Genomic DNA, 27735 nt, shown 5'->3' with positions numbered 1-27735 from the left:
AAAAAAATAAAAAATAATTCCGTTGCCGGGATTTGAACCCGGGTCTCTCGGGTGAGAGCCGAGTATCCTAACCAACTAGACTACAACGGAGGTGATGACAACATTTTCAAAACAAACATCTTTATTTATACATAGTGCTGTGTTTCCTCCATCACGAGTTAAGCATGAACGCACCCTAAGTTTATAGTTGCTCCTGCTAGGCAACCAAGGTTCTAGGCAATTGGTTGATTTTCACCATAATGTCTCAATATTTAACTAAATCTTGCGAAAAACACTAAATTTTGATCAAAGTTAGAGATGTGACAAAATAACAATATTGCGAGAAAATCATAATTTTATCATGATATTTACATTTTAATCCACAAAAAATCTACATAAAACTTTTATTTCGCCTTTGCCTTTTAAAAAAAATAAATAAATGTGTTTGGTTTGGCAAGGTCTTCTCTAAAAAGCCGGCGAGAAATCAAAACTTGGGAGAGGATGATCCCAGATCATGTGTTAACGTGATTTTTCAGTTTCAAAGATTTTAGGGTCTTGAATGTATCATTTAGCCAAAATGGTAATCATTTATTTAGAATACCATTACAAGGACCTGCTCCGGATTCGTAGTCATCATTGGGGCTCTGTTCGGGATCCGATGTCGGGAACGGAGACCGGGTTTTTGTAGAATCCCCTGTCCACCATTTTGTTGTGGCATAGTTGGAACAGGAGAGGAGATTGGAATGGAGTTGGTGCTGGAATTATAGGGCCATAAGTTAAAAGATATATAGAAAGCTAAAAAGACATGAACTATTGAGGTAGGACCATCCTAACAGTCATAATAATGACCTATTAAGAGAAGACATTAGTGAATGGGTGTCCATTTTCAAAACACTAAGATATTGTTTGGATGACACTCAAAACCTGGTTTTGGTTGTCAAACCAGGTTTTACACCGAAAACTTGGTTTGGGATCAAAATAGGGTTTCAACCCAGTTTTGCAAAATGCCCTCCCCCTCATCTTTCGACTAGGTTTATCAAGGGTGACAGTCTTCCCTAACTTCCCACCACCTCTCTTCCCCGTCCACAACCTGAACCCCTACCCAACGGCGAATCCAGGATTTTGCTTAAATGGGGGCAAAAAAAAATTGGTTTCTAATATTTTAAATTTTAGAAACTTTTCAAATGGGAGCATCACCTACTCGGTTGAAAATTTTCTAAATTTTTTGCTTAAAATGGGGCAATTTTTTTTTTTGGTTTCTAATACTTAAAATTTTCAAAACTTTTCAAAGGATGGCATCACTTACTCAGTTGAAATTTTTCTAAAATTTTCAAAAAAAAATCGATTTTTTTTGTTTAAAGGGGAGCTTAGAAAGTGATGGCAAAGTTTTGAAAATTTTCACTTACTTTCAGAAGTGATGGCCCCCTTTAGGAAGTTTTGAATACTAGAAACTTTGTCATCACTTAGGCAATTGGCAAACTTCCTAAAGGGGAGCTTAGAAGTGATGCACCCTAAAAGGGGGCTTTTCAAAACTTTGCCAATTGCCAAACTTACTAAAGGGAAGCTTAGAAGCTTTTTCTTAAAGAGGGGCTTTTCAAAATTTTAGAAACTTTGCCAAGATCTGAGATGCCCCCTTTAGAAAGTGATGCCCTCCTTTAGAAACTTTTCAAAACTTTGCAAGGCTTTTCAAAAATTTCAAAAACTAAACTTTTCAAAACTTTTGAAGGGGCTCGAACCCCTCCTCGCCCCCCCTGGATCCCCCTTTGCCCCTACCACCCCTTCCTTGGTTTGGCCCTTTGATTGAAAATGGTCGAAAATGCTAGAGTTTTTGTTTTTTTTTTGTGGTATTGAATTAGTGTTTTTCTAGTATTCAATCTAATAAGACACAAACATTTATATAAAAAGAATATCAATTCTTATTTTTTTCAAATTACCCAAATTTTTATACATTTTTTAGTGTTTAGAGTCAATATGATATCTATATCAGACGTTAAAATCCATAATAAACATGTTAAAACACAAATATGGCTGGTCAGATTGGGTCATACGATCCAAAACGAAGTAATCTGACCCGTTATCCATGACACAGTCCAAGTTGTCTGCACATCATCATCAAACAACAGATATTTGAAACACAGCATCTGAATACGGTTTAAATAAATGTTTTACTTGCTACAGTTGGTATGTAACCAACAGAACCAGCATTATGTTCCGTCTTTTTTGTTCATTTCATCCCATCCTCGACAAGCCATCAAACATACCCTTAAGGTACTGTTTGGATGATACCCAAAACCAAGTTGAAAACCTGGTTTTGGGTGTCAAACTAGGTTTTATTAAAACAAATTGGTTTGTTGGTTGTTCAGGTGTAAAACATGGTTTGGTAAAACTGGGTTTTCAACCCAATTTTACCAATCCCCCTCCCCCCAGTTTTTCAATTGGGTTTATTTGGAGGAGGAGGTCCCCCTCTTTCTTCTAACGCCTCACACGCCCCTCCCATCTCCACTATGTTTGGCCATTTTTTGGTCTGATTTCAAGCCCTTTCTTTTTCAGTAATATGGACATCGGCGATTTTTTGGCTGATGGGTGGCTGAAAATAGTCGGTTTCTGTTTTTTTCCGTTAGTTTATATCCAAATTATTTTTCAGCCACCCACCAGCCAAAAATGGTTGTTTTTTATAATATTCTGTCTATTTTTCGGCCACGCAGGTGGCCAAAAAAATAGCTGGATAGTACTTCTTAGGAGAGGTGACACCATTCCGGCCATTTTCCAGCCAAGGGATGGCAAAAAAATGGTCAGCCTCTATTTTTCTTTTTCATTTTTTAGTTTTTTGTGATCAAAATCCTGGAAACAAAGGTTTTTGGTCATCCAAACAAAGCTTTTATCAACCTAGATTTGACGAAAACATGTTCGTCATACTTGTTTTTTAGTAAAGTCGAAACGCGGCAAGTTTATTCAGTCAGATTCAAATGGTTCAAGTCTTAAGTAGACCCGTTTTTTAATCATGTCTAACAATTAGACCTAGACCCAACCCACTTTGACTTGGGTCTGAGTTTGGGTTTGGATATGACAAAAAATTGTGGACCATACAGATTAATGAGTTCAGGAAAAAAATGGGGAGTTTTAAATGAGTTGGGTCTTAGTTTGATTTATATTCAGATTGGGACTATGTATTAGTAAGATCGTAGGCTTTTAGGGGTTGTTTTACAGCCATATAGCTTTTGGGCTTGGCTCGTTTGGCTCATTTGAGCCAAGAAGCGCTCAGCTCCTATAGGCTCCAGCCAAATGACCCGAGCTCCAGCTGGGTCGCTTAAATAATAATAAAAAATTAATTTTTTATGAAAGGGTTCATGTCATAGTGTGAACGGAATGCTTAACTTGTTGGATATAAGTATACCCACGAACACAGCTGAGGTAACATGTTTTTGAGCATGGAGGACACATGAAACTCTATATACACTACAAGAAAAATGTGGATCAGCTAAGGGTGCTATCCACCGCTATTCGTAACTAAATGTGTTTAGCGATGGACAATGTCCGTCGCATATCCTTGGTCGCTAATTAGCGATAGAATTGATATGTTACTACTTTTGTCGTTAATTTGCGATGGATTAACGACAGACATGATCCATCACGAGTTTGTCATTAAATTTGGTTTTGCGACAGATAAATATTCATCTTTAATCTGTCGTTAAATTGGTGATGGATATTAGCGACGAATATTATCCATCGCTAATCCATCACAAAATTAAAAAAAAAATTAAAAATTTTTTGCTCTTTTCTTTCTCTGTTTCAGTAAAATCTTGAATCTGATCGAACATCTGGGTCTTCTTTTTGTTCACCACAACAGTTCAAGGCAGAGCTCATCGGGCTTGATGACCTCCCCTGGCTGAGACTTGATCAGCAATTGCCTATTGTCCAAGTGGGTCACTATGAATTGGAAACCACATAGTGCTTCTGTTAGAGAAAGAGTGTGCTCCACAAAGAGGTCGTCCCCCTTCCTCTTGAACCTCGGATGCTCCTTTTGTTTCAGAATGAAAATTATGTCGCCCCTCACCGTGTCTGACTGTGATCACAGAAGCATCAAATCAGTAAAGTTTTTGACAAAATCAACAAGAACAACCACAAAGATGAAGAAGAAGACGATGAAAATTAACATACTGCTTCATTTGCCTCGCTTGAGAAAGTGATCTTCTGGCCATTCTACATACCCTTCTCGATGATAACCTCGAGCACCTTCTTCTCCAGGACCACCTTCTCTCCCCTACACTGTGGGCACCGATCCTTGTCGTTGATCATCTCGCCGATCCCTTTATACTCATTGTAGGGTTGTTGCATTTGCTGGATCATGGAAAACCCCAATTGACGGACGGTGACCTTCATTCCACTACCTTGGCAACTGCGGCATTTCATTAAAGCCCCCAATTCCGATCCTTTTTTGCAAAAAAAAAAAGACTATGGCAATGTTAGAAACTCGCTCAAATCTAAAGAAACACACAAAATTGAGGAACCAGCAATGTACTTATATAGGTTTGAGGTGCATGACGTGCTCTGATTGGTAGAACGTTGTCGCACACGGATTGCCAAAGTGGCAATCAATATGTAGTCTCGTGTGCAGAACTAGTTGAAACTCATAGGTGCAAGTTGTATTCAAGATAGTTAATTTGATAGAGATCAAACTTTGTATCATGATTTTTTTAACAAAAAAACGCCTTTTTTGTCATAGAGCTTGGTCAGGTTTTCTATGGCAACAAAGCGCCTCCGTTGTAGTCTAGTTGTGATGGAAGAAGATTCACGGTCGTCATTTTTCAACTTTTCCAGAAACATGAAAAAAAAAATAGTGATAGGACTTCATGTGGCCTCTCAGTAAAACCTCAAAAGTGAACAAAATAATAAAAAATAGTTCCGTTGCCGGGACTTGAACCCGGGTCTCTCGGGTGAGAGCCGAGTATCCTAACCAACTAGACTACAACGGAGGTGATGACAACTTTTTCAAAACAAACATCTTTAGTTATACATAGTGCTGTGTTTCCTCCATCATGAGTTAAGCATGAACGCACCCGAAGTTTATAGTTGCTCCTGCTAGGCAACCAAGGTTCTATGTAATTGGTTGATTTTCACCATAATGTCTCAATATTTAACTAAATCTTGCAAAAAACACTAAATTTCGATAAAAGTTAGAGATGTGACAAAATAACAATATTGTGAGAAAATCATAATTTTATCATGATATTTACATTTTAATCCACAAAAAATCTACATAAAACTTTTATTTTGCCTTTGCGTTTTAAAAAAAAATTAAATGTGTTTGGTTTGGCAAGGTCTTCTCTAAAAAGCTGGAGAAAAATCAAAACTTGGGAGAGGCCGGAGAGACATGATCCCAGATCATGTGTTACGTGATTTTTCAGTTTCAAAGATTTTAGGGTTTTAAATGTATCATTTAGCCAAAATGGTAATCATTTATTTAGAATACCATTACAATGACCTGCTCCGGATTCGTAGTCATCATTCGGGCTCTGTCTGGGATCCGATGTCGGGAAAGGAGACGGGGGTTTTTGTAGAATCCCCTGTCCACCATTTTGTTGTGGCATAGTTGGAACAGGAGAGGAGATTGGAATGGAGTTGGTGCTGGAATTATAGGGTCATAAGTTAAAAGATATAGAAAAAGCTAAAAAGACATGAACTATTGAGGTAGGACCATCCTAACAGTCATAATAATGACCTATTAAGAGAAGACATTAGTGAATGGGTGTCCATGTTCAAAACACTAAGATATTGTTTGGATGACACTCAAACTGCAACTAATTTCATTTTTAGAAATGACTAGTTTTCTCTAGCTCATATATATGGCAAATTTGCGATGAAAAAAATTCATCGCAAATTTTTAGCGCTAATTAACATTTTTCTTGTAGTGATAAGCTATCTAAACAAGCCTAGCCAGGACAAACACCCCTGCTCTTACTCGACTCAGCTATATATAATGAGAGTTTGTGTTTGGCTCGCCACCCAAGTAAACCGAACAAGAACGATTTTGGGATGAGCCAAGCCACGAGTTGCACGGTTCGTTTACCAACCCTACTTGGATCAAATTGAACAGTGTTAGCCTTGATGTAAAGGTTTAAAACTCTGTTAACCCTTATTAACATAAGGTTAGTGACTAAAAAATGGCTTGAAATGTGGCACAATAAAGAATAGCTGCTTATGTTCAACATTACCCCAAAAATCACTCCATCATTTTTTTCATGCATAATTGAAAGAATGCAGACCACGATGACAACGGTCTCCCTTAGGCTTTGTTTGGGAACACGTTATCGAGTATTTGTAGTATAATCTGAGATCGTTATCAGACGTGGCACTCATCTCACGGATTTTGCTGTTGTTTGGTAGAAGGAGTCGGTGAGAGACAGAGCCGACTCCAACTCCTCCAAAATATCCATTTGAACTTTTTTTTAAAAAGATGAGGTATTTGCAACTTCTAGAACCACAAGGATTCCAGTGAGTTTTAAATTTTGGATGGTTCAAAATTTTTTACACCATTTACTTCAGTAAATCTTATATTCACCTATCCTACCTAAGTAAATAATAAGATTTTACTTCATTAAATCCTATATTTTATGTTATATATATATATATATACATATTATGTATATACATATAATATATGCATACATAATATACGAGAACAGTGTATTCTCTGACGCTCGCCGTTGATCGTGCGTGCATCTATGCAGAAAACAGCTTCAGCGACTAAAAGGCGCCGGGAAAAGGTATGGAACTTTTAGCGGCGACTTTTAGTCCTTATAAGTTTCCCAGACCGGAATCCTTGTAGGAATTGTTTACGCTTCCAAACAAAAGAGCCTCCCAAATCCGTTTCTCATCAGTAGTTTCTCCCCCGACTCCTTGCACCCTCCAACACGGGTTCCAATTTGAGCCTTCTTGTCTACTCTCCTCCGACGAGCGACCGTTGCTTCGAATCATTACAGAAAGGTCCACGAAGAATCCTCGAAATGAACATCCTGTCCCAAGCCAGCCTCGCCACCCCCCACCACCGCCTTCCATCACCGGCGCCAGAGCAGAGGCTCTCCGTCTCCGGCGGAGCCACCCTCTCCGGCCACGTGAGGATCAGCGGGGCGAAAAACTCGGCGCTGCCCATCCTCGCTGCCGCCCTCTGCTGCGACGGCGCCTCCGCTGTCCAGAGGGTCCCCGACCTCCTCGACACCCGGTCGATGGTCGGCGTCCTCCGGTCGGTGGGCGCCCGGGTCGAGTGGCAGGAAGGCGGCGGCGGCGAGCTGGTGGTCGACGCCTCCGGGGTCGGCCCGGGGCCGCCCTGCTCCGGCGAGGTGGGGAGGACCCGCGCCGGGTTCCTCGTGATCGGACCGTTGCTCGGCCGGTTCGGCGCGACCGAAGTCGGGCTGCCCGGTGGGTGCAGCATCGGTGCGCGGCCCGTCGATTTGTACCTCAGTGGACTCAGAGCGCTCGGGGCCGTCGTCGAGATGAAGTGGGTACTCTCTCTCTCTCTCTCTCTCTCTCTCTCTCTCTCTCTCTCTCTCTCTCTCTCTCTCTCTCTCTCTCGATTGTTGGTGAGTTATGAAGTGATCTGTAAATTTAGTGTTTTTTGCTCTTGGTTGAGGGAGAGAAGATTGTTTTAGTGGTTTTAGATGAATATGCTTGGTGATTCTTGTTTTGAATTTGTGTTTGGTGGCTTTATTTCTTTTGGGTTGTGAGAAATCTTGCTATTATGGTAATGAAGAAGATCGAGCGCTTACGTTGCTGGCGGTTATGTGGTCCGAATTAGGTCATTTAGTTTCATTCTAAGCCAGTCTTTTCAGGAAAAGAAAGAGAAATTAAAAAGAATTCATGGGCATTGATTGAACTAAGTTTGATCCATAGTCTACTCGCTCGTTAAATTAACCGCATTCAAACAAAACAATCGATTTAAACTCATTTGTGATTGATTTTGTCCCCAAAGGAAAAACTTTCACACAGGTTGGCTCCAAAAGCTAGATGAGGAAAGGGAATTTATCCGGATAGATGATTTCTATTTATGGATTCAGCATATGGTTGAAGATTCTGCCTTTTATCCTCTAGTTGCTGCAGCTAAATGTTTTTGGAGCTTTCATAGTTCTCCTTTAAGTTTTGTACTCTATGTTGGGGAGACACCAAGATTAGGTCGCGGCACTCGGGGTGGAGTACTGGGCCAATGACCCTTAGGCTTGCTAGGTTGGGTTCGCCTAGTGCCACACATGGCTCACTAAAAATAAGCGTGACAGTCTCTTGCCCTTAATCTCTACAGGAAAACAAAGTTATGCTATTCATCGTCTTGCTAGTGGTAGAAGAATTCAATGGCATTCGGAATGGCTACTGTGGAGCATTAGTTACAGGGCAAAGAGATTCAGATGATTACTGTAAAACACATCGTAGTTAAATAAATGAGCTTTAAGAGTACTAGGTGACAAACTGACAATCCATTGATCGTATGGGAGCATTATGATTCTCTTGGGGGTGACTGTAATCTTATAGCATTATCTTCTTTAACCAATAACATTGCAGATGATGTGAACAACCACCAATCTTCTCTAAGGTTTGCTCGGTGACATGAAGAATTTTAAAGCAGCATGAATACTTGCGATTCCTACTCAAGAGAATCTGCCATCATCTTTACAGGAAAGATAAAGTGGTTGCACGTGCTGCAAATGGCAAACGACTCGCTGGGGGAGCATTTTATCTCGATTATCCTAGCGTTGGAGTGACCGAAGCTCTTATGATGGCAGCTTCACTCGCAGATGGAGAGACTGTGCTCTTAAATGCAGCGCAGGCAAGAATCATGCGATGTTTTTCTTTTACTCAGTCTAGCAATCATCAACATATGATGTGTGCTTGTTCACTGTGGATTCTAACTTTTAACCACAGGAGCCAGAAGTGTCTGATCTTGCTCAGTTTCTGACTGCTTGTGGAGCGCTTGTGCGTGGAGCAGGGACGAGTGTGGTTGTAGTCAAGGGTGTGAAACAGTTGCATGGCGCTGAGTTCACTATTGTCCCGGATAGAATTGAAGCTGGCACCTTTATGGCTGCAGCTTCCATTACGCGCTCATGCTTATCAATGTCACCTGTTATTCCAAGTCATTTAAGTGTTGTGATAGACAAACTTTCATTGGCTGGTTGCAGGATTACTCAAACAGGAGACTGTACTTTGGAGGTCAGCATTTTCTGTTGCCTGGAAAATTATGATTTGAAATGTACACTTTTCAGCTTTTTTTCCCTCTCCATTTGGAAACTTGTTATATTTTCTAATATGTACTGGAAGGTTTCAGCCTTGAAGTCAAGGTATGGTGCTGGCCTCCAGGGTTTCGATTTTAAAACATGCCCGCATCCTGGGTTTCCTACAGATCTGCAGCCCCAATTTATGGCATTATTGTCTACATGTAATGGCTCAAGCCTTGTGGAAGAATCAGTTTTTGAAGGACGCATGAATCATGGTATGTACCATGTATCTGCTTTGTGCAAATTGTCATAGCTTACAGTAATCAGTGATTCAAAGCAATTGATTGAATCTGGATTATGAACCCAACTAGAATCAAGGTAAATGCTTTGAGAATGGCAGTCTAAGAACCTTCAAATTCTATAAACCTTCTCGTTTTTCCAGAAGGTGCATCTCTCTCCATGCATGAAAATTTGGAAGAAATTAATCTGAAGCTCCCAGGTTGAACACATCCGGAAGTTCCTTTTAGAACTATCTCCACAAGTTTCTCTGAAGATAATGTTTGACAGTTGCAACCATGAACATGAGAACAATTTAGCACGTTAAGTTTTAAAAAGATTAGCGGTGTCAGTTGTTTCTTTTTATTTCTGTTAGTTGCCACGCTATATTATCATCACAGAAAGAGGGGGGAAAAGTCGGGGGAGGGGTGGGGGATTTGGTTTTGGAAGAATCGAATGCAGTCATAGAAAACCAACTTTACTAGATTAGTATTGAAGCAGTAGATGAAACCATTCAAAGATATGGAGTAATATGATATCAGGATTTGAATATTCGGTTATTTTGTGGGATAAGGCCATTCTTAGGTGAGTAAAGGTGAAGTCAGGAAAGTAGAAGAAAGTCATACTTAGGTGATGTCAGTAACACCATTACGCAGGTTCTGCTGCATCATCAGCTGATGTTTTCGGTTATAGAAGCAATGCTAGTCCTCGAAGGAAGGAAACATTGAAAACATATTTTCTAGGAGATGACTTGGTATGTGGGCTATGTTTGGTATCAGGAGAAAATTCCTATAATTTTTCAGCTACTTCTTTTCTTTAAAAGGCTGTTTCATGTTAGCTTCCAGGCATCTCCCCAAGTCCTGTTCAATCTTGTTTCGAGTTTTCAACTAGTTGTTCATGTCTTGTACGATTCATGCATTCTATATTGTGTTTTGTATTGGTTACAGTGAAAGAACTTAAAAAGCTTGGAGCAAGAATTTGTGTTTCTGGTAGGCATGCACTAGTCAGTGGAAAGGATCAGGGAAGGTATGGTCTGAATTCATCTCTGCTGCTACAATTTACAAAATACAGTGTTTAAAATAACTTCAAGGCTCAGGTCAACCAGCTAAATGAGCTTAGCTGTTTTGTTATACTGATACTAAACCTTCAGTACTAACCTAGCTGGGAATCCAAAATAACAACCCCCAGTCGGCAGGCATTGCAGAATGCATGCTTTATATCGGTGAATGATTGGATGGAAAGCTATGTCCACAGGGATACTCCAATTTAACCACGTGTCATGTCCCCTTATATACTATTTCTTAACGGGAAAATTAGACAAAAATGATGTTACGCCGTGTCCTTGTGACATGATATGAGCCAGTCCACAATGAGTTGGCTCGATTCTGGCTAAATTTGCATTTCAATCATGAAAAACTCCCACATGCTATGACACAAGGACACGGCTAAAGGGACATGAACTTGCCATTTTTGTGTAATTTTCTATTAAGAATGGTATCCAACATGGGGTTAAATTGGATATCCCTGTGACATAGCCCACATGTTTAGTCCATGACCGCTCTGATGGACACTGTATTCTGGAAGTATTGGACCTGGATACTAATCACACACACAGAGCATGCGTACGCTACAAAGTCAGTCTATAACAGTGTTGCACGTGTTATTCTGCAGTAAGTTGGTTGGTGCCCGTGTTATGGCTAATGATATAAGAGGTGGAGCGGCCATGGTTTTGGCAGGCATGGCATCTGAAGGAATTACAGAGGTGTTTGCTTCACAACATATAGACAGAGGATATGAAAATTTTGAAGCCAAACTTTGTAGTTTAGGAGCTGATATCAAAAGAAGCCAAGATGCATCACCACTTATGCTTTCATCAATTACTTAGAACAGATGCATAATACTGTTGTAAAGTCACCAATTTCCATACTCAAGAATGAATTGCTTATCCATTTCTTAATGCATCTTCTGAAACCTTTTTTTGTGCCTTTTCACAGATTATTTTCTTCAAAACAACGCCACTACTGTAGGCTGTTTGTGGTGAGATGGGGATGTCAACGGGTCAGATGTAACCCAACATCCAACCTTAATCTGATTAGTCAGATTCGTAGCCAAATTCAAATCTGATTAATAATCGGATTCCGGTTTGGTATTGAATTTTGCATTCAAACCCAAATTCAGCTAATTAAAACCTGAATCCGATTAAGTGTAAATATTGGGCTTTAAGTTAGTCGGGTCCATATTTGGTTTTATCTGATTCTATCCGAATCTGATTAGTTTTGAACAGATTAGGTCGGACTGGTAATGCCCAGAAGGGACCTGTTTATTCCTATGGTAAGAACATTAAAGAAGCCAGAAAGGAAGAATCCAACCCATTGTAAGGAGGAGAGGGTAAATGGATTCTTTAGTTAGTCACATCTAAATCCATCCCTATGCCCTCTAAAGCCAGTTCCTTGTTGAGCAGTTTAAACCAAAGTGCTGTCCGTAAAAGGGTGAACATTGGACACAGTTAAGACATGCAAAATTGTTAGTTTTATCAAGGCCGGTCGCTAGATAAGCGGATTAGCTATTGTAATTTAGGTGTGAAATGGTGGAATTGTGGGGATTCAATTCCCAACCGTGAGACTGACACGAGGAACGTCAGTCAGTACCTTTCTTTAAGGTAGTTTTTGTTCTCCACAATGGTTCAAACGTCTACTTTAGGGATACAACGAGCCAGCCACGACCCCTGCAGTTCTATTCAGACACGACCTTTCGAAGCTTAAATGAGTGTGCTGAGGAATCACTTGAATTTGATGAAAAATCAGGATGCTTAAACATTGTCTATATACTACCGATAAGAGACGATATTTGCAACCAATGCATGACATGTAACCCTGAGACAAAAAAAAAAAAAAACCCAACTATATACAGCTGTCACACTTGAAGCCTCAAAATAAGCAGCAATAAAAAACCAAATTTGGCTGAAGTGCTTTCATGACTAGGCATGATCTACAGAAATTTAAAAATGTAAACTAAAAATTCAGATCCAAATATGTAGTGTAGAAGCTGAAAGCATTAATACTAGTTTCAGAACAGCGGATGTATTTCATTTTTTCTACAACCAAAGTCCAATAATAAGCTACAACAAACAACAACAACAACTACTACGCCTTCATCCCAAAACAATTGGGGTCGGCGATATGAACCAAAAAAGAAAATCATTCTGGGTCTTCCACATGAATCCTTCTCCTTCAATCATTTCTATCCAATGCCATGTCCTCGGTGAGGTTCAAAGCATTCATATCCTTTTCTATCACCTCCATCCATGTCTTCCTAGGCCTACCCCGACCTCTTTTAACTAATATATTTTCCCATTTCTCCATCCTTCTAACTGGAGCATCATTAGGCCTTCGCCGAATATGTCCAAACCACCGTAAACGATTCTCTCTCATCTTATTTTCAATGGGTGCAACGCCTACCTTCTTACGTATCTCCTTGTTCCGAATCTTATCTTTTATTGTATTTCCACACATCCATCTCAGCATACGCATCTCAGCTACACTCACCTAATAATAAGCTAATGAAGCAAAAAAAAGTGTGAGATATCATTTATTGCATATAGAAGTTAAAGGATAAAAGAAAAGTTAAAGCTGTAAGAAATACCTCCATCTTCTGGGATGACAGATGTACAGTGTTAGATTGACCCTCAGCAGTTGCATAATCAAAGTGCTGTCTTTGTAAGATTCTTCATTCAAGGTGTCAAGCTCAGAAATAGCCTCATCAAAAGCTTGTTTTGCAAGGTGGCAAGCTCTCCATTAAGAAAGATGCCACCAAAGACTTATCAGAGATCACAAGCTATGTCACATGGGTGCGGGGGCGGGGGTAGGGGTGCAGCAAATATATATATGTATATATATATAAAGTTTTAACAACATTAACACTAATGAAATAAAAAACAATTAGCACAATATCATCAAATCAGTTCATCATCATGCATGCAATAAATCAAATTAACAATCTACAATTCTATTCTACATCATAAAATCCAATACAACAATTATAAAAACAATCAACCCCTAAAAAAATAGTAAACCCCTAAAAGTACAAGGAAAATAGTAAAAAACACAATTTAAAAAACAAGATAATATTAAAACAAAAAAATGTAAATAAAATAAGATAATATCTTGATAATAATGTGATATTGGTCAGTCCCAAACAATAAACCCCTAAAAAAACTCCAAAACAATTTTGGGGTTTAAGCTAGGGCCTTCTTCCCACACAGTAATGCACGTCCATTACGGTCTCTGCATAAATAAAAATCCTATGGATTTTCTGGAACCTCTGATCAATGAAAGCCCCAATTTTTTTTCTAGAATCCCAACACAATAAAGCTCTTATTTTTTTCTGAAACCCCAAAATAGAAAAAAAATCCTCATAATATGTTATGAGAGTCCCATGCTTCTATACATAGAGAGAGAAAAAGCGTTACTTTCTTCTTCAACGGCAACACATGGACGACCTTAGTGGCAGAGAATCCAATAGAGTGGCATCAACAACGGACTTCGATGGTTGTTTCTTCTTCGGCAACGCAGGGGAGCCTTTTTTCGAGGCAACCAGCTGTGGGGGAGACACAAGCTATTTGGATGGAGGCGGTGCGGGTTGCGTTCATGTAAGAGGCTGAGAGCAAGAGACTTCGGTAGTTTGTATGGTGGCAGTGGTGGTGGGTTGTGCGAAGGTGGAGGCTAAAAGCGACATCTGCTAAGGTGATTGGTAGAAGAGAAGAGGAAGTCTGGCAATTCCGCAGAAGAGAAGAGGAAGTCAAAGAGGAGAGGAGGAGAGCAGAGGGAGTCGAGGGCATACCTGAAGAGGTCTGAAGGAGTAATCGGCGGCGGAGAGCAGAGGGAGTCAGAGAGGAGACAAATGGAGGATTAGGGCAAAAAAAATTTGCCCTAATCCTCCCCTCTGCAGCCCATTTCATTGGGCAGAAAAAAAAATTAAATCTAAAAATTGGACCAAAATGACCCTGGATGCATTGACCGCACCCAAGGTTGGGTTGACCGCATCGGGTGCCGCACTCTCAAGTGAACCCGCATCGCATCGACACGGGTGTGGCACCTGATTGGTTGAATCCCTGTGACATAGATCACACGTTTTCTCCAAATTTGGTGGTTATCACAATTAAGAAAGAAAAATGTAAAAAGTTGCAGTGTCATACCTTTCAGGTGAATTCATAATCTTATAATAGAAAACTGAAAAGTTTAATGCTAAACCCAATCTAATAGGGTGCGTGGGTGGTAAATTTGCCTCTGCAGTAGTGGAAGTTGTTTGTAGAGAGACAAAATCACAAAAACAAGCACAAATGAAATCTATTTTCCCAACATAAAAATTCACGTTTGGTACATTATGTCTCTAAACCTTTTATTTTTCCTTTTTAAAGGAAAAGATACTCTCTTTTATACGAAAGAACATTTCTTATATAAAACGAAAGAACTGATAATAGTAAACCCAGAACTTTGAGGGCATCTAACAGTCTTTTACATTTTATATCAGCGAATTATGTCTTCATGATGTAATCAGTAGCTACCACAACCTCATGCAAAACAAGCAAGTTTACCAAGATGAATCCACAGTTCAATCCACAGAAGGTTAAATGTGGATTACCCACCGAGCCAACAATCGTGCAAATTTATGTTTGACCAAAAAATGATCCCAGTTCAATCCACAGAAGGTTAAATGTGGATCCAAGTAAGCCCTTTGTAGCGTCTCGATCTAGGACCTCGAAAGTCCAAGTTCGGTTGGTATTAATTTTCAAAGTAAAAGTGTTAAAAAAAATTCATTATCTTTCAATAACTCGCTTTCTTTACATAGTCCATCATTCATAACAAAAGAGAGTAACAATTACATAGATGTTCCATGACAAGAAAGTAAAAACTACTAAATTCTCTGTTGAAGAAGTAGTCGATCGAGTCCTATCTGTACTAGTGTGCCTGGAACCTACACTTGTAATTAAACAAGGGGGTAAGTCTACAACCTAGTAAGAAATAATTATAAATAAATAAGCATTTAAACTTACAATTGTAGTGAGCTCTAAGCCCCTAGTCTGAGTTTAGTTTTTGACACACCATACAAGTTTGTATGTTTTAATTACTCTTCATTCACTCTCTTAAACACTCTGTCACACCAAACTAATCCTAGGTCGGCTATACTGGTTATAGTCGTCTATGGGTGTAACAACCCGCGTAGAACACCTCATTTCTACATATTGGCTAGACAATGAATCATACACTACCAGTGGTTTTCGGACCACCAGGCACTTTAGTGAAACAAAAAAGAGACTCCACCGGTAGCTAGCCGGAAGGTCAAGCTCAATCTCAACCTCAGTATGATTTATGCTACATCCTAACCATGATGGTTTTCAACCATCCATGGTCATCTAGAATACTTAAATACTGTGTGAGTGTAACCCTAAGTCATAAGATAAGTTCAATGCATAAACCCATATTCTCAAACTTGATTTTCATTCGTTCTCTCACAAGTGATATCATGAAATGATCACGATAGATCTCATTCTCAAAATCTCATGATGACGTTAAGACTCACACTCATCTCATAATAAGCACACAACGATGTAGGGTCTACACATAATTAAATCACCAGTGGTCCACTCTTCATGGTGGCTGCACTCTAGTCGCGAACTAGGTAGTCTTTACCACAGGTCACCACTTTCGAGATTTAAGGAGTTATGCATGTTAATCTCAATATATACATTCAGACATGTATAAAATAAAAATGAGACTCAAGTTTAAACACAATCTCATCACAATGCATGTTATTAATAGTTTATCACCTAGATACGCTATCACAAAATAATCTTTTTAACATGCATAACATACAACAACTAACATGTATTCCACAATTAACATGTGTTTGCAATCATCTCATAATATCATACATGGTCAATTTATACATATCATGATCACACTTAAAAGCTATTATGTTAATTCATAACAATTACATGCAACGTAAAAAATATTTATTCACATCTAAAATTACTTATAATATTCCTTATCACTAATGTGAATATTGTACTTTAATCGCAATCGAGTCTCTAGATGCTCAAATAGTAGGATCTGGTCATTATACAAATACATTCATATTAATTCACATAACCTCTTATATTTTTAACAAAAAATTACCAAAATATCTCTTTCAAATTGACTCATGAATCCTTGATTTTTGTGTCACTAATTTTACCAAAACCAATAGACAAGTAAATTTCTCACTACGATATGAGTCCAACGCACCAAACCTCACTAAATTTCGAGTTTAGAGTGCAAAGTTATGTCTATTTTACCAAAATAAATCTCAAGTACACCTAAGGGTATTTTGGTTATTTCAAATTTATTCTTAAAATTCAAAAATAATCTCAACCCGATTCAGGTCCAATGTTAATTTGGATCTAAAGTTGTCTGACTATACTAGATCCAGATTCATAACTCATGTAGATCCAGAACAGTCTGATTGGATCCAGACCTAGTTCTGATCTAGATCTAGAACTGATCCACATATCCAATTCTGATATAAATCTAGAATTGATCCAGACCCATATCTCTTAGGATCTGGTTCTAATTGGATCTATCCAGGTTAACTTGATTCAGAATTGGTCTGATCTAGATCAATCTGGATCCGAACTGAGAATCAAGACCCAGTCATACCGAGACGGTTCGGTATGACTTGGGTTGATCCAAACCGGTTCGGTCTGAACCAACTCCACCTGAACTGGTTCGGCTAGAACCGATTTAGTTTGAATCGGTTCGATCTGAACTGACCAGATCTGAATTCGGTTCAATTTGAACCGGCTTAGCCTGAACCGATTCGACTAAAAAAAATCTATCTGGGTCGGTCTCGGTCTGGGTCACACCCAGGCCGAACCGGCCCCTTGCTTTTTAATATTTGATTTGATCTGGGTGCAACCCAGACCGACCTGGTCTAATCTCTCTCCTTCCTTTCTCTATGTGACAGATGGATCGGCTGCCAGCATCGGCCGGTCGATCGACCTCCTCTCTCTCTCGTAATCCCTCTTTTTCTATTTTTTTTTAAACAGAAGCTTGCCGGCATCCATGGCTATCGGGCCCCCTTTGCTGAGAACGAAAAGAGAAAATGAAGATGAAGAGGAAGGAAAAAAAAAGAAACCCTTACCTCATTGCCGGCGGAAAATCGATAAGCTCCCTGAAATTTAATTTTTTCCTTTTTCTTCTTCTCTCCCTCGCTCTCTGCCGCTTCCTCTCTCCCTCTATTGTTCGCTTGATGCGAGGTGGAGAGGGCTGCATGAGGGCTTTTATAGCCCTCACGCAGGGTGATAAGCCTCACCCCTCCCGCGGATTGTGGGGGGTGAGGTTTATCCTCTCCCCCTTCGGTCTACCGAAGAGGCGATTCCCCCAAGTGAAAAACCGTCTCTTTTTTTTCGTCGGAGGGGATTTACACCCTTGTTTCAGATCTTGACTCCTAGACCTACTTTGGTGCCAAACTGATACATATTCCAAATGCAGGGAAATTCCTTTCTCCTCAGTCCTACAGAACCAAAAGTATTCCCTCAAAATGACGAGTTGGTATTTTCAATAAAAAGAAGAATTATGAGCTCCAAGATTTAAATGAAGAGTTCGACACATGATGACGCATCATGCAAATAAGTCACAAAGCACTGGAAATACAGTGTCTATCTTATGGCTTGACTGATGCCCAGTTCCCTAGGGCCTATTCCAACTTCTCAGGTAGAATTACCAATTCTAAGATTTATATGAGGAATTTTGTAAATGTGGCATGTGTATACTGTGCATCAGTGTTTCTAAAACATAAAAACAGTTTCATAAAATCCATTACCTGATATCCCAAACTTCAACATATGTTTCGAAAAAGGCTGTTACGATTTATTGTTTATTAGGTAGGATCCTTAGTTACAAAATAAAAAGTTCTGGTGCAACATCTTGCCTGATCAGCAGCCTCCTTTCTCTCGCTCCCAGTCTTCAACTCAGCCACGTATCGACAGTAATCACCTTCCATGTCAAAATAAAAACAAAATATGCAAATAAGAATTTTGAATTTAAAACCTTAAAAGTCTGGAAGCAGAACATTAGGGGTGTAACTGGGTCAGGTATACCCGGTGTCCCAGACGGATTATACCCAACCAGAACCGATATTGGTGGACCCATGGGTTTGGGTCGGATCCAAAATAAGAGTCTTAGTGAAAACGGGTCAGGTCTTGGGTATTGTAAATGAAGACCCAAACTTGAACGGACATGACCGGATTATGTACCCATACCCAAATTGTTCTCCATATTTTAAACTTTTAAAACCGAACCGACCCGATTATGTACCCAAACTGATTATACACTGAACCCAAACTGACCCCACTGTATACCTAAACCAACTATACCCGAACCTACTTCATACCTGGTGAAAGTTTCTAATTGATAAATAATATTATTTATTCAATTAAACATTTAAAGATAATGATAAACTTAGAATTAATATGGAATGCATTTTAGTAATCCAAACTTTAATTCATTTTTTCATGTACTTCATGCTGCCCTTTTATTGAGAAAATTGTAGGATTGAGGTGAATCCCAGAATAATACTCAAGAACTCATTGAATTTGATACATTCTGAATATAATATATCATTGATTTTTTTATTTCAACTTAAATGTTTGGTTGGCGTGGATATAGTATTTTTATATTCAGACTTTGACATTATTTAGAATAGTTATTAAGCTTCTATTTTGTTAGCATATAATCTTCTTAATAAACAATTGATTCTAATATTTTATATTGGCGGGTAATTAGGTTTAAAATACTGAGCATATCAAGACCCAAGCTGAAACCCAAACCTGTTAAGGCCCAAACAGTTAATATCAGAACATGTGAACCTATATGGGTCTACTTTTTTCAGCCATACCCAAATCCTGACCCAAATCAAAACGGGTCTACCAAAAACCCAACCAGATGTATACCCAAACCCATTAACCCATATGTGTTCACAGTTTTTAGTTGTACCCGAACACGAACCTGAATTAGATTGGGTCGGGTTTGGGTCTTACTTTTAGACCCGATTCAGAATCGGGGCCGAACCCGACCCTGTTGCATCTCTACAGAACATCCTATGTCAATATCAAAGAAAACCACACACATGAGAGAGAAATTAGTGACAACTTGTAGTAAAATACAGTAGCTTCACCAGCAGATGGTGAAGGTATTAGATGTTCATCAATAACAGTCATCACATCATTACATATACTAGACAATTCTGATTCCACCTTCTGCCGATAATCCCGTATTCGTTTTACATTCACTTCATTCACCTTTGCTTCTTCCTTCTGCTCAATTGATGAAAGTATCCGCCAAGAGGGTCGCCGATCTCCAACCACATTCTTGTACCCTACAGACAGCAAAATTCTCTCCTCCACTGTCAACTCCACATCTAAATGTGCCACTTTCTTCATTGAATCACCATTTCTGGAAAAGATGGGTGAGGCCACAGGAGTATAATTTTCTCGATCATTCTAGAAAAAAAAAACAACTAATTAAATCTAAATAAATTTTTGCTTAATTCAACATCTAAAGTAGTTTAATGACCATTTCAAGAAAGAAAGAAAAATCAAAGGCAAACATTTTTCAATCTTTTGAGAACATCTATAAGTTACATACACGCCTGCGTGCTTTCATGCTTCTGCTCTCTCACTTTCCATCCGTCCTTAGTTGATTTAGTGCACAAAGTTTTTTCCCCCTCATTAAACCACTACCCTCTACTCTAAAAAAATTCAATAACATGAAACTCTCGTCCTTCAGAAGCCTAAACAACTAAAACAACAAGTCTAAGGGTAAAGCCTATCACCATCAATCTGGGCAGGCAGTATAGGTTCAAATCCCATTGGTGTTGCCCCTTGCACAAGCCCAAGCGTACCGACTCCCTGGGAGTGGGAGCAAGGGGTGGCCGACTCCCTGGGAGCAAGGGGTAAGCCCACTGAGTTTTACACTGCCAGGACAGCGACTGTAAGTATCACAAGCAAAGCCAGTGCGGTTAGGTCTCTAATCCTGGGGGTGGTTTCTCCATGTAAATATCAAAAAGGTCTACTTGTCGAGTTTGAAAAATTCTTGATATATTTTGTCTCATAAAAAATTATTGTTAATGATGTCCATGGTGGCCATCTGAATGTTCCTCGTACTCTTTTCCCATTGTCAGTGAAGTTAAATATATTTTCATAGAAAAAACATGATCCAACAGCCGATTTCTAGCAAACAGATAATGTTGAGCACGTCTGTGGGGTCGGATTTGCCAAACATAGCCAGAAACATTTAAAAACAGCATTATCCACACTGTGCGAACAGTAAACCAATTTTCATATGTATATATATATATATATAGAGAGAGAGAGAGAGAGTATCTTGTTTCTGCAAATCATTCAGCACCAATGGTTTCTCGAGTAATAAATGTTCACATTTCTGCATCATTTACAATTTCGGAGTTGCACCTTTTTTTCACTATTTTGTGGTCTGATCTACACATGCACCATGCTCTCTCTCTCTCTCTCTCTCTCTCTCTCTCTCTCTCTCTCTCTCTCTCTCTCTCTCTCTGATAACATACGTCACATTATAGACCTATAATAAGAAGAATAGAATGCAAAACCTAGAGGCTTGATGTAATGAAGATGGCAGATTCTTGCTATTTTAGGTGGTCACTAACATGAGCAACCACCCCTGCACCAGCATTATACAGCCATTCTTGTTTCACCTGATTCAGTACAGATTTTTATCAGCAAACACAACAGAAGAACATCCTCTTTGTTAGCAAAGGAAAGACAGATGCTTACGTGAATGTTATTATGAGCCAAGAATGGCCAAAGTGCAGCATGAAAACTCACATCCACTTTCTTCCATCCAACTCTCTGTAGGCCACGAATCATTTCCTCTGCTTACACTAAGAACAACATCAGGTACTGTGCAGTAACAGTGGAAAAGGCTATGCCAACTAATATCACCAAGCCCCAACTCTCTGAGAGTCAATACCAGGATGGAACCTCCACAATGGTTAACAAAATCATGTTTGATCTTCAATATGCAAGCAAGGAAATTACCAAAATACCCCCATTCATTTATGGATCAGATGAAAACCCATGCTGCTCTAATCCATCAGAAACTCAAGTGGAGGTTGTGGTGTTATCTAGGTCCCAGCATAACAACATTATGGGGGTGGAACAGGTGTTGAGCAGTAATCAACACCCAAATTGTCACACACATGCATATGTATGTAGAAAACATCAGCACAATTATGTATGCGTGCAGCCAGCCGTGCAAGCATGCAGGTATGTATGTAGAAAACATCACCACATTTAATAAATAAGTAATCATACATGTAATGAAGGAAAAACAGAAACCCAAGAAGAAAGAGGACTGAAAAAGTCAATTTTGCATACCAACCTTCAAGGATGTCATGATACTCTGATGCATTCTCAGGACTAAGTGTATTCTGAGCTGCCTCCTTAGCCTTTGCTGCTTTAAGCGGAAAACTTGGTCCCTCAGATGGAATTGGTGGACAATATTCCACATCTACAACATGTTTATACCCATCCAACGACCTTTTGGGAGGCTGGATTCATCACCAAACATGAATCCAAACAGGCAAAGTACAATATCCAAAGAAAATTAAGTGGAAGTTACAGGATTAGATACCACACTAATCCTTTACCAAAGAGGGAGACACTAAGCACGTAGCAAGATCAGACAACATGGTTGCCTCTTTTGGTGCAAGCCCAAACTTTTATGATCACAAATGTTGTAAATATTTTAGAAAATAATGATAATTTTAAAAGATGTATCAAAGATGAAATGCAAAGAGTTTTAGTCAAAGATAAGGAGATTAAGGAGAGATGGAAAGATTATCTTGATAAGCTATTTAATGGAAGTCATGCTCAGGATCTTGGAGACTTCTCCATTCCTTTTCATGAGATGAATCGTGACTTCATGTGCAAGATTCAAAAGAAAGAAATTGCAGAGGCTTTGAAGAAAATGAAATCAAGAAGGGAAGTTGGCACAGATGGTATACCTATCGAGGCTTGAAAATGCTTGGGAGAGAAAGGTTTAGAATGGTTGACAAATCTTTTTAACAAGATTTGGCGGACAAATAAGATGCCTAATGAGTGGAGGAAGAGTACTTTGGTGCCTCTATATAAGAATAAGGGTGATATACAAGATTGCACAAACTAGCGTGGTATAAAACTCATGAGTCATACTATGAAACTTTGGGAGAGGGTGATTGAGTATAGGTTAAGGAAGGTTGTCATGATATCGGAGAATCAATTTGGTTTTATGTCTGGAATATCAACTATGGAAGCTATACATCTTCTTAGACAACTTATTGAGAGATATAGAGAGAGGAACAAAGATTTGCATATGGTTTTTATTGATTTGGAGAAGGCATACGATAGAGTACCTAGGGATGTTCTCTGGTGGACAATGATGAAGAAAGGTGTTTCTCTTAAGTACATTAGTATAATTAAAGATATGTACGAAGGAGTAGTAACCAATGTCCGCACTTGTGGAGAGGTGACAACCAATTTTTCTATAACGGTTGGGTTACATCAAGGATCTGCATTAAGCCTTTTTCTATTTGCTATAGTGATGGATGAGCTTACAAGATCAATTCAAGAAAATGTGTCGTGGTGTATGTTGTTTGTTGATGATATTGTTTTGATTGATGAGTCTAGAGTTGAGGTTAATGCTAAGTTAGAATTATGGAGACAGACATTGGAAGCAAGAGGTTTTAAGTTGAGTAAGAGTAAGACAAAATATATGGAATGTCGGTTTAGTAAGCAACGAAGTAGTGATGGGAGTGTAGTGAAGCTTGGTGAGCAAGAAATACTGGTGGATGACTGTTTCAAATATTTGGGATCTATCATTCAAAAGCATGGAGAAATTGATGAAGATGTAAATCATAGGATAAAGGTTGGGTGGATGAAATGGAAAAGTGCAACTGGAGTGTTGTGCGATCGTAGAATGTCATTGTGGTTGAAGGAAAAGTTTTATAGAACGACAATTAGGCCTGCTTTACTATATGGTACGGAATGTTGGGCTGCCAAGAGACATCATATTCAAAAATTGAGTGTAGCTGAGATGCGTATGCTTAGATGGATGTGTGGAAATACAATAAAAGATAAGATTCGAAACGAGAAGATACGTAAGAAGGTAGGCGTTGCATCCATTGAAAATAAGATGAGAGAGAATCGTTTATGGTGGTTTGGACATATTCGGCGAAGGCCTAATGATGCTCCAGTTAGAAGGATGGAGAAATGGGAAAATATATTAGTTAAAAGAGGTCGGGGTAGGCCTAAGAAGACTTGGATGGAGATGATAGGAAAGGATACGAATGCTTTGAACCTCACCGAGGACATGGCATTGGATAGAAATGATTGGAGGAGAAGGATTCATGTGGAAGACCCAGAATGATTTTCTTTTTTGGTTCATATCGCCGACCCCAATTGTTTTGGGATAAAGGCGTAGTTGTTGTTGTAATGATAATTTTAAAATTATCATGATATTATCACAGTATTATTTCAATGTCAAAATCTTTTTTATTTGACATTAGTTTTTCAATTATTTAGAAACAAATTTTCTTTTCTTTTTTTCTTGTCTTAAACACTCTCTATCTTCGGTTCACACTTTTGCAAAATGAACATTAGCAAAGTCTCCATTCCTTCCTATATTTTTTTCATTATTTTTGCAAAATTATGAGATTTTTCTGAGATCTATAAAAAATCCTGTAACATTGCTGGAAATTGCTTCTAACTTAAGCACATGATAGTTCTTTACTTTTACTGCTTTCTTACAGTGTTCGCTTTCAGTCCTTTTGGTTTTCTGAAGATAGCAAGGAAAGGGTGCACACCTCAAGAATCAAGTTTGCATACTTATTAAACTAGTGGTTGCTGTGTTTTGGTTTATAGGTAAATGCCTGTTGCTTTCAGTGTTTAAACATGACTTCTACTCTCTTTTTTATTGTCACTATCAAGTTGAGGAATTAGCATATAAAGAGACAAAGTTAGACATACTTCTTTTGTCACATAAAAGACCTTGATTAATACACAAAGCATTTATATAGTTCAGAGAATTAACAATAAGCATGTGTTTAGTGTTTAATGTTTAATTTATTATTCTCAACTATGTCGTATGAATTGCACTCCCTTAAACAAGTTCAAAATTAGAAGATGAAAGTGGGAAGTCTCATAGATTTCCACAGGATTCTGATCCCCAAGATCCCTGTCATAAGATAGGGCATCTAATTATAATATCAAAATGCAAATGCCATGTATTAAGCTGGTTTGAGTTGCAGTTTATTTCAGTTTACAGTTTGTGCAGTCAAATGTCATATTCTGTCACATGGGTGCGGGTGCGGGTGCGGGTGCGGGTGCGGGTGCGGCACTTTCAAAAAACTTGGGTGCGGGGGTGCAGCGAATATATATGTATATATCGACGCGGGTGCGGCACCCAGTTTGCCGAGTCCCTGTGACATAGGACTCATATTCTGTTTAGATGAAGAATATTAAAACTACAAAACATATGGAACATCTTACCTTAACAAGCTCTATCTCCCTCCTGATGGAGGACGTGCGCCACCCAACCATGTCTAAAGGATGCTAAGTAAAACAGTTTGGAAAAATGAAAGAGGACACCTGCTTCCTGAGAAGAGGAACATCAATTCTTACTAGCATATGCACCAGGATACGGTCATAAGATACGTTCGCATATACAATACGGCACTTAAATGCAGCAAGAGCAGATCTGCAGCACAAGTTTAAAGCACATGAGAAATACCTCATACAAATTCGATATTAGATAACTGAATTGTCAGTATACATATCAAAAACTACTTAACCTACATAAAATTTCCATCTTCACAATCAGATGCCATTGTCAAAAGAAGGGGTGGTTTAGAAGGTTTGCCATCAGTAAGGAATAGCTGACGACCTGTTCGGCGAATCAGAATAGTAGCTACAGTCGGAGCAAGCTTTTCCAACAGGGGAACCCCCAAGAGCAATGGAAGCTGAAGAATGATGCACGTTAGCAAAATATATCAAAAGTGTCAATTGTTTGCAACTGAAAATGGATAACAGAAACACAAGATACAGGTCAACTAAGGAGTCTGAAGTCATCGTTTTGGAAATATTTCATTAAAATACTGGGTCATAAAACTTCACTCTCAACAGGTCTTCAATAAATATTGAAAACAAGGAAATCTCAGCAACAGCAGGAGGCATGCAAACATAATGGATCAAGAAAATTTAAGAATAACTAAATTGAACTATACAACTGCATAATCAGAAATAGAGTTAATAATGGTGTTTCCTATTTTAGTGTCGGTGCCGGCTTCATTAAATAGCAAAGTATGTTTGCAGTTTCTCCCTTTCCTCTTTTCAAGCTGATACATTCAAAAGGAAAAAGTTGTCAACCATGAGAAAAACTGATAATGGACAAAACCCTCAAATCCATTCCCTTAAGGATGTCAATATGTCACGTATTAGAAAACATTAAGTGAAAGTAAACTGAAGGAAGCTGCAAAAAACTTGATGTTTAAGGTAATCACATTGAGGTGATTATTTCCTCAGCAGACATGAAGGGATATAGGAACAAGGACAAATTTGCTGAAGCAGAGCAAAAGTCACAGACAAAAAATTTCAGCACCAGTATTAACTCACGAGGCAACCTACACTTAGTAGACCTTAAAATAGATATGTGACATGGATATTTTGTTTAGCCTAAATGCTCATACAGTCAAATCTATGCCAGACACAATCAATGCCTTCTTTATGACTCGGTCTTTTATGATCTTGAAACTTTTATTTTATCATTAATTTTTTTCCTATTAGAGATGTCGATAGGATTTGGGTTGGATATCTAACAAAATTCAAATCCCTTTAGTCGGCTTCAGTAGAGCAGGTAACATCCTATTAGTAATCGGATCCAGATTCAGTATGCAGTCTGACATCTAAATCCACATCGGCATCCAAACCAAATCTGAATCCAATGGATAATCCAATGAATTACACATTAAATATATCTGATTAGGGAACCGGATTTGGTATTACTATTACCTTTTGCCATCCAACACTGAATCTGATTTGGCAAGATCTGATCAGTTCTGATTCAGTAATGATTACATCTGAATCAAACCTGACCTGTTTATATAACCAAGCCTATTTGTTATATAACTCATCATGAAGATGAACATATTTATATTTCTTCATGCATGCAAACAAATCTGAATCCAATGGATAATCCAATCAATTACACATTAAATATATCTGATTAGCTAGTTGGATCCGGATTTGGTATTACTTTTACCTTTGCCATCCATCTCTGAATCTGATTAGGCAAGATCTGATCAGTTTCGATTCAGTAATGCTTACATCCAAATCAAACGTGACCCGTTTATATTACCAAACCTATTTGTTATATAACTCATCACGAACATGAGCCTATTTGTTATATAACTCATCATGAACATAAGCAAATTTATATTTCTTCACGTGCACACACACACACACATCTCCGTGTTTCATTATTCTAAAACTAAGGTGTTCATGTAATATGACTGTCTCATATCTGAGCCCACGTGACATAATTGTCAAGTATATGACCAAATGCATAGCATTGGTAGCTTTTGATTGTTATCCACCTAATATCAATCTAACAAAATTGTGGGGGGTGACAAATCCATGCATTACTCAATGGAATCCCAGTTATTCAATTCAACAAGCATGCAAACTTTTTATGTAAGTAAAAACACAACCAAAACCTTGCAACTTGAGTTCATCAAACATGAAGATACATATTCAAACATTAAGAAGATAAGATCTATTACAAAGGTTTTTGTTAGAACCCGAACTCCCATGGAGAACCACGGCTCCAGAGAGAGACGTGCACCATGAGCAGGAGGGGTGTGCAGCAATAGGGAGAGATAATTGTCTCTCCTAGTCGGCTAAACAGGGAAGTGTAAGGTGGAAGGGGGGTCGACGGCAAGGGAGGGAGAAAAAGTGTTCCCTCTGAGTCGATGACGGGTGTGGAAGAGAGGCGAGAGAAAAATACATTCTCTCAAAGAACAACAACAAGAACCAAGAACAAAGCTTAGAGAAATCTATAAATAAACTTCATTATTAATAAACTAAACAAGGTACATCTATATATAGCTTTACAAGAGAGCAAATTAGTAAAAGTACAAACACACTCCCACCTAAGACGGGATTCCAGGGGGGTGTTCC

General features: G+C 38.7%; 2 protein-coding genes, 2 non-coding genes and 2 pseudogenes across 5 annotated transcripts in view; 1 reads left to right on the top strand and 5 right to left on the bottom strand.

The window, feature by feature from the left end:
- Positions 1-17: 17 nt before the first annotated feature.
- Positions 18-90, bottom strand: TRNAE-CUC (transfer RNA glutamic acid (anticodon CUC)). Its single transcript has one exon. It is a non-coding gene; the product is annotated as a tRNA-Glu (tRNA).
- A 3724-nt stretch (positions 91-3814) lies between these two features.
- On the bottom strand, positions 3815-6413 carry LOC149814297 (dnaJ protein homolog 2-like; annotated as a pseudogene).
- TRNAE-CUC (transfer RNA glutamic acid (anticodon CUC)) lies at positions 4880-4952 on the bottom strand. Its single transcript has one exon. It is a non-coding gene; the product is annotated as a tRNA-Glu (tRNA).
- Positions 6414-6884: 471 nt separating the features above from the next.
- Positions 6885-11426, top strand: LOC149814296 (uncharacterized). The gene is made up of 6 exons (XM_089989927.1): positions 6885-7474; positions 8641-8791; positions 8887-9171; positions 9280-9451; positions 10400-10478; positions 11124-11426. The coding sequence occupies exons 1-6, from the start codon at positions 6984-6986 to the stop codon at positions 11335-11337; spliced, it is 1392 nt and encodes a 463-aa protein (XP_089846053.1). The 5' UTR covers positions 6885-6983; the 3' UTR covers positions 11338-11426.
- A 1571-nt stretch (positions 11427-12997) lies between these two features.
- LOC149814295 (14-3-3-like protein D) lies at positions 12998-20152 on the bottom strand (annotated as a pseudogene).
- LOC149814294 (uncharacterized) overlaps positions 19891-27735 on the bottom strand; it is a 31538-nt gene continuing 23693 nt past the window's right edge. The window contains exons 6-12 of one of the 2 annotated variants that reach the window (XM_089990281.1): positions 25357-25520; positions 25203-25258; positions 25051-25103; positions 21905-22073; positions 21298-21395; positions 21114-21218; positions 19891-19989 (exon numbers count right to left, since the gene is read on the bottom strand). In XM_089990281.1, the coding sequence (XP_089846407.1) occupies positions 21150-21218; positions 21298-21395; positions 21905-22073; positions 25051-25103; positions 25203-25258; positions 25357-25520 (609 nt within the window). In that variant the 3' untranslated portion in view covers positions 19891-19989; positions 21114-21149. Of the gene's footprint in view, positions 19990-20908; positions 21219-21297; positions 21396-21904; positions 22074-25050; positions 25104-25202; positions 25259-25356; positions 25521-27735 lie in introns of those variants that run through there. The other variant, XM_089990280.1, reaches the window with a different exon arrangement.

This window comes from Nuphar pumila, chromosome 15 (assembly GCF_984573655.1).
Source record: "Nuphar pumila chromosome 15, dmNupPumi1.hap1.1, whole genome shotgun sequence".
Classification (NCBI taxonomy): domain Eukaryota; kingdom Viridiplantae; phylum Streptophyta; class Magnoliopsida; order Nymphaeales; family Nymphaeaceae; genus Nuphar; species Nuphar pumila.
This window is presented reverse-complemented; position numbering and strand designations above follow the sequence as displayed.

Bases quoted from the DNA above. Each gene is read 5' to 3' on its own strand.
- LOC149814296 (XM_089989927.1), top strand. From the start codon at position 6,984: ATGAACATCCTGTCCCAAGCCAGCCTCGCCACCCCCCACCACCGCCTT. The intron at 8,792-8,886 runs GCAAGAATCATG...TTTTAACCACAG, and splicing joins TGCTCTTAAATGCAGCGCAG to GAGCCAGAAGTGTCTGATCT. The intron at 9,172-9,279 runs GTCAGCATTTTC...ATGTACTGGAAG, and splicing joins CAGGAGACTGTACTTTGGAG to GTTTCAGCCTTGAAGTCAAG.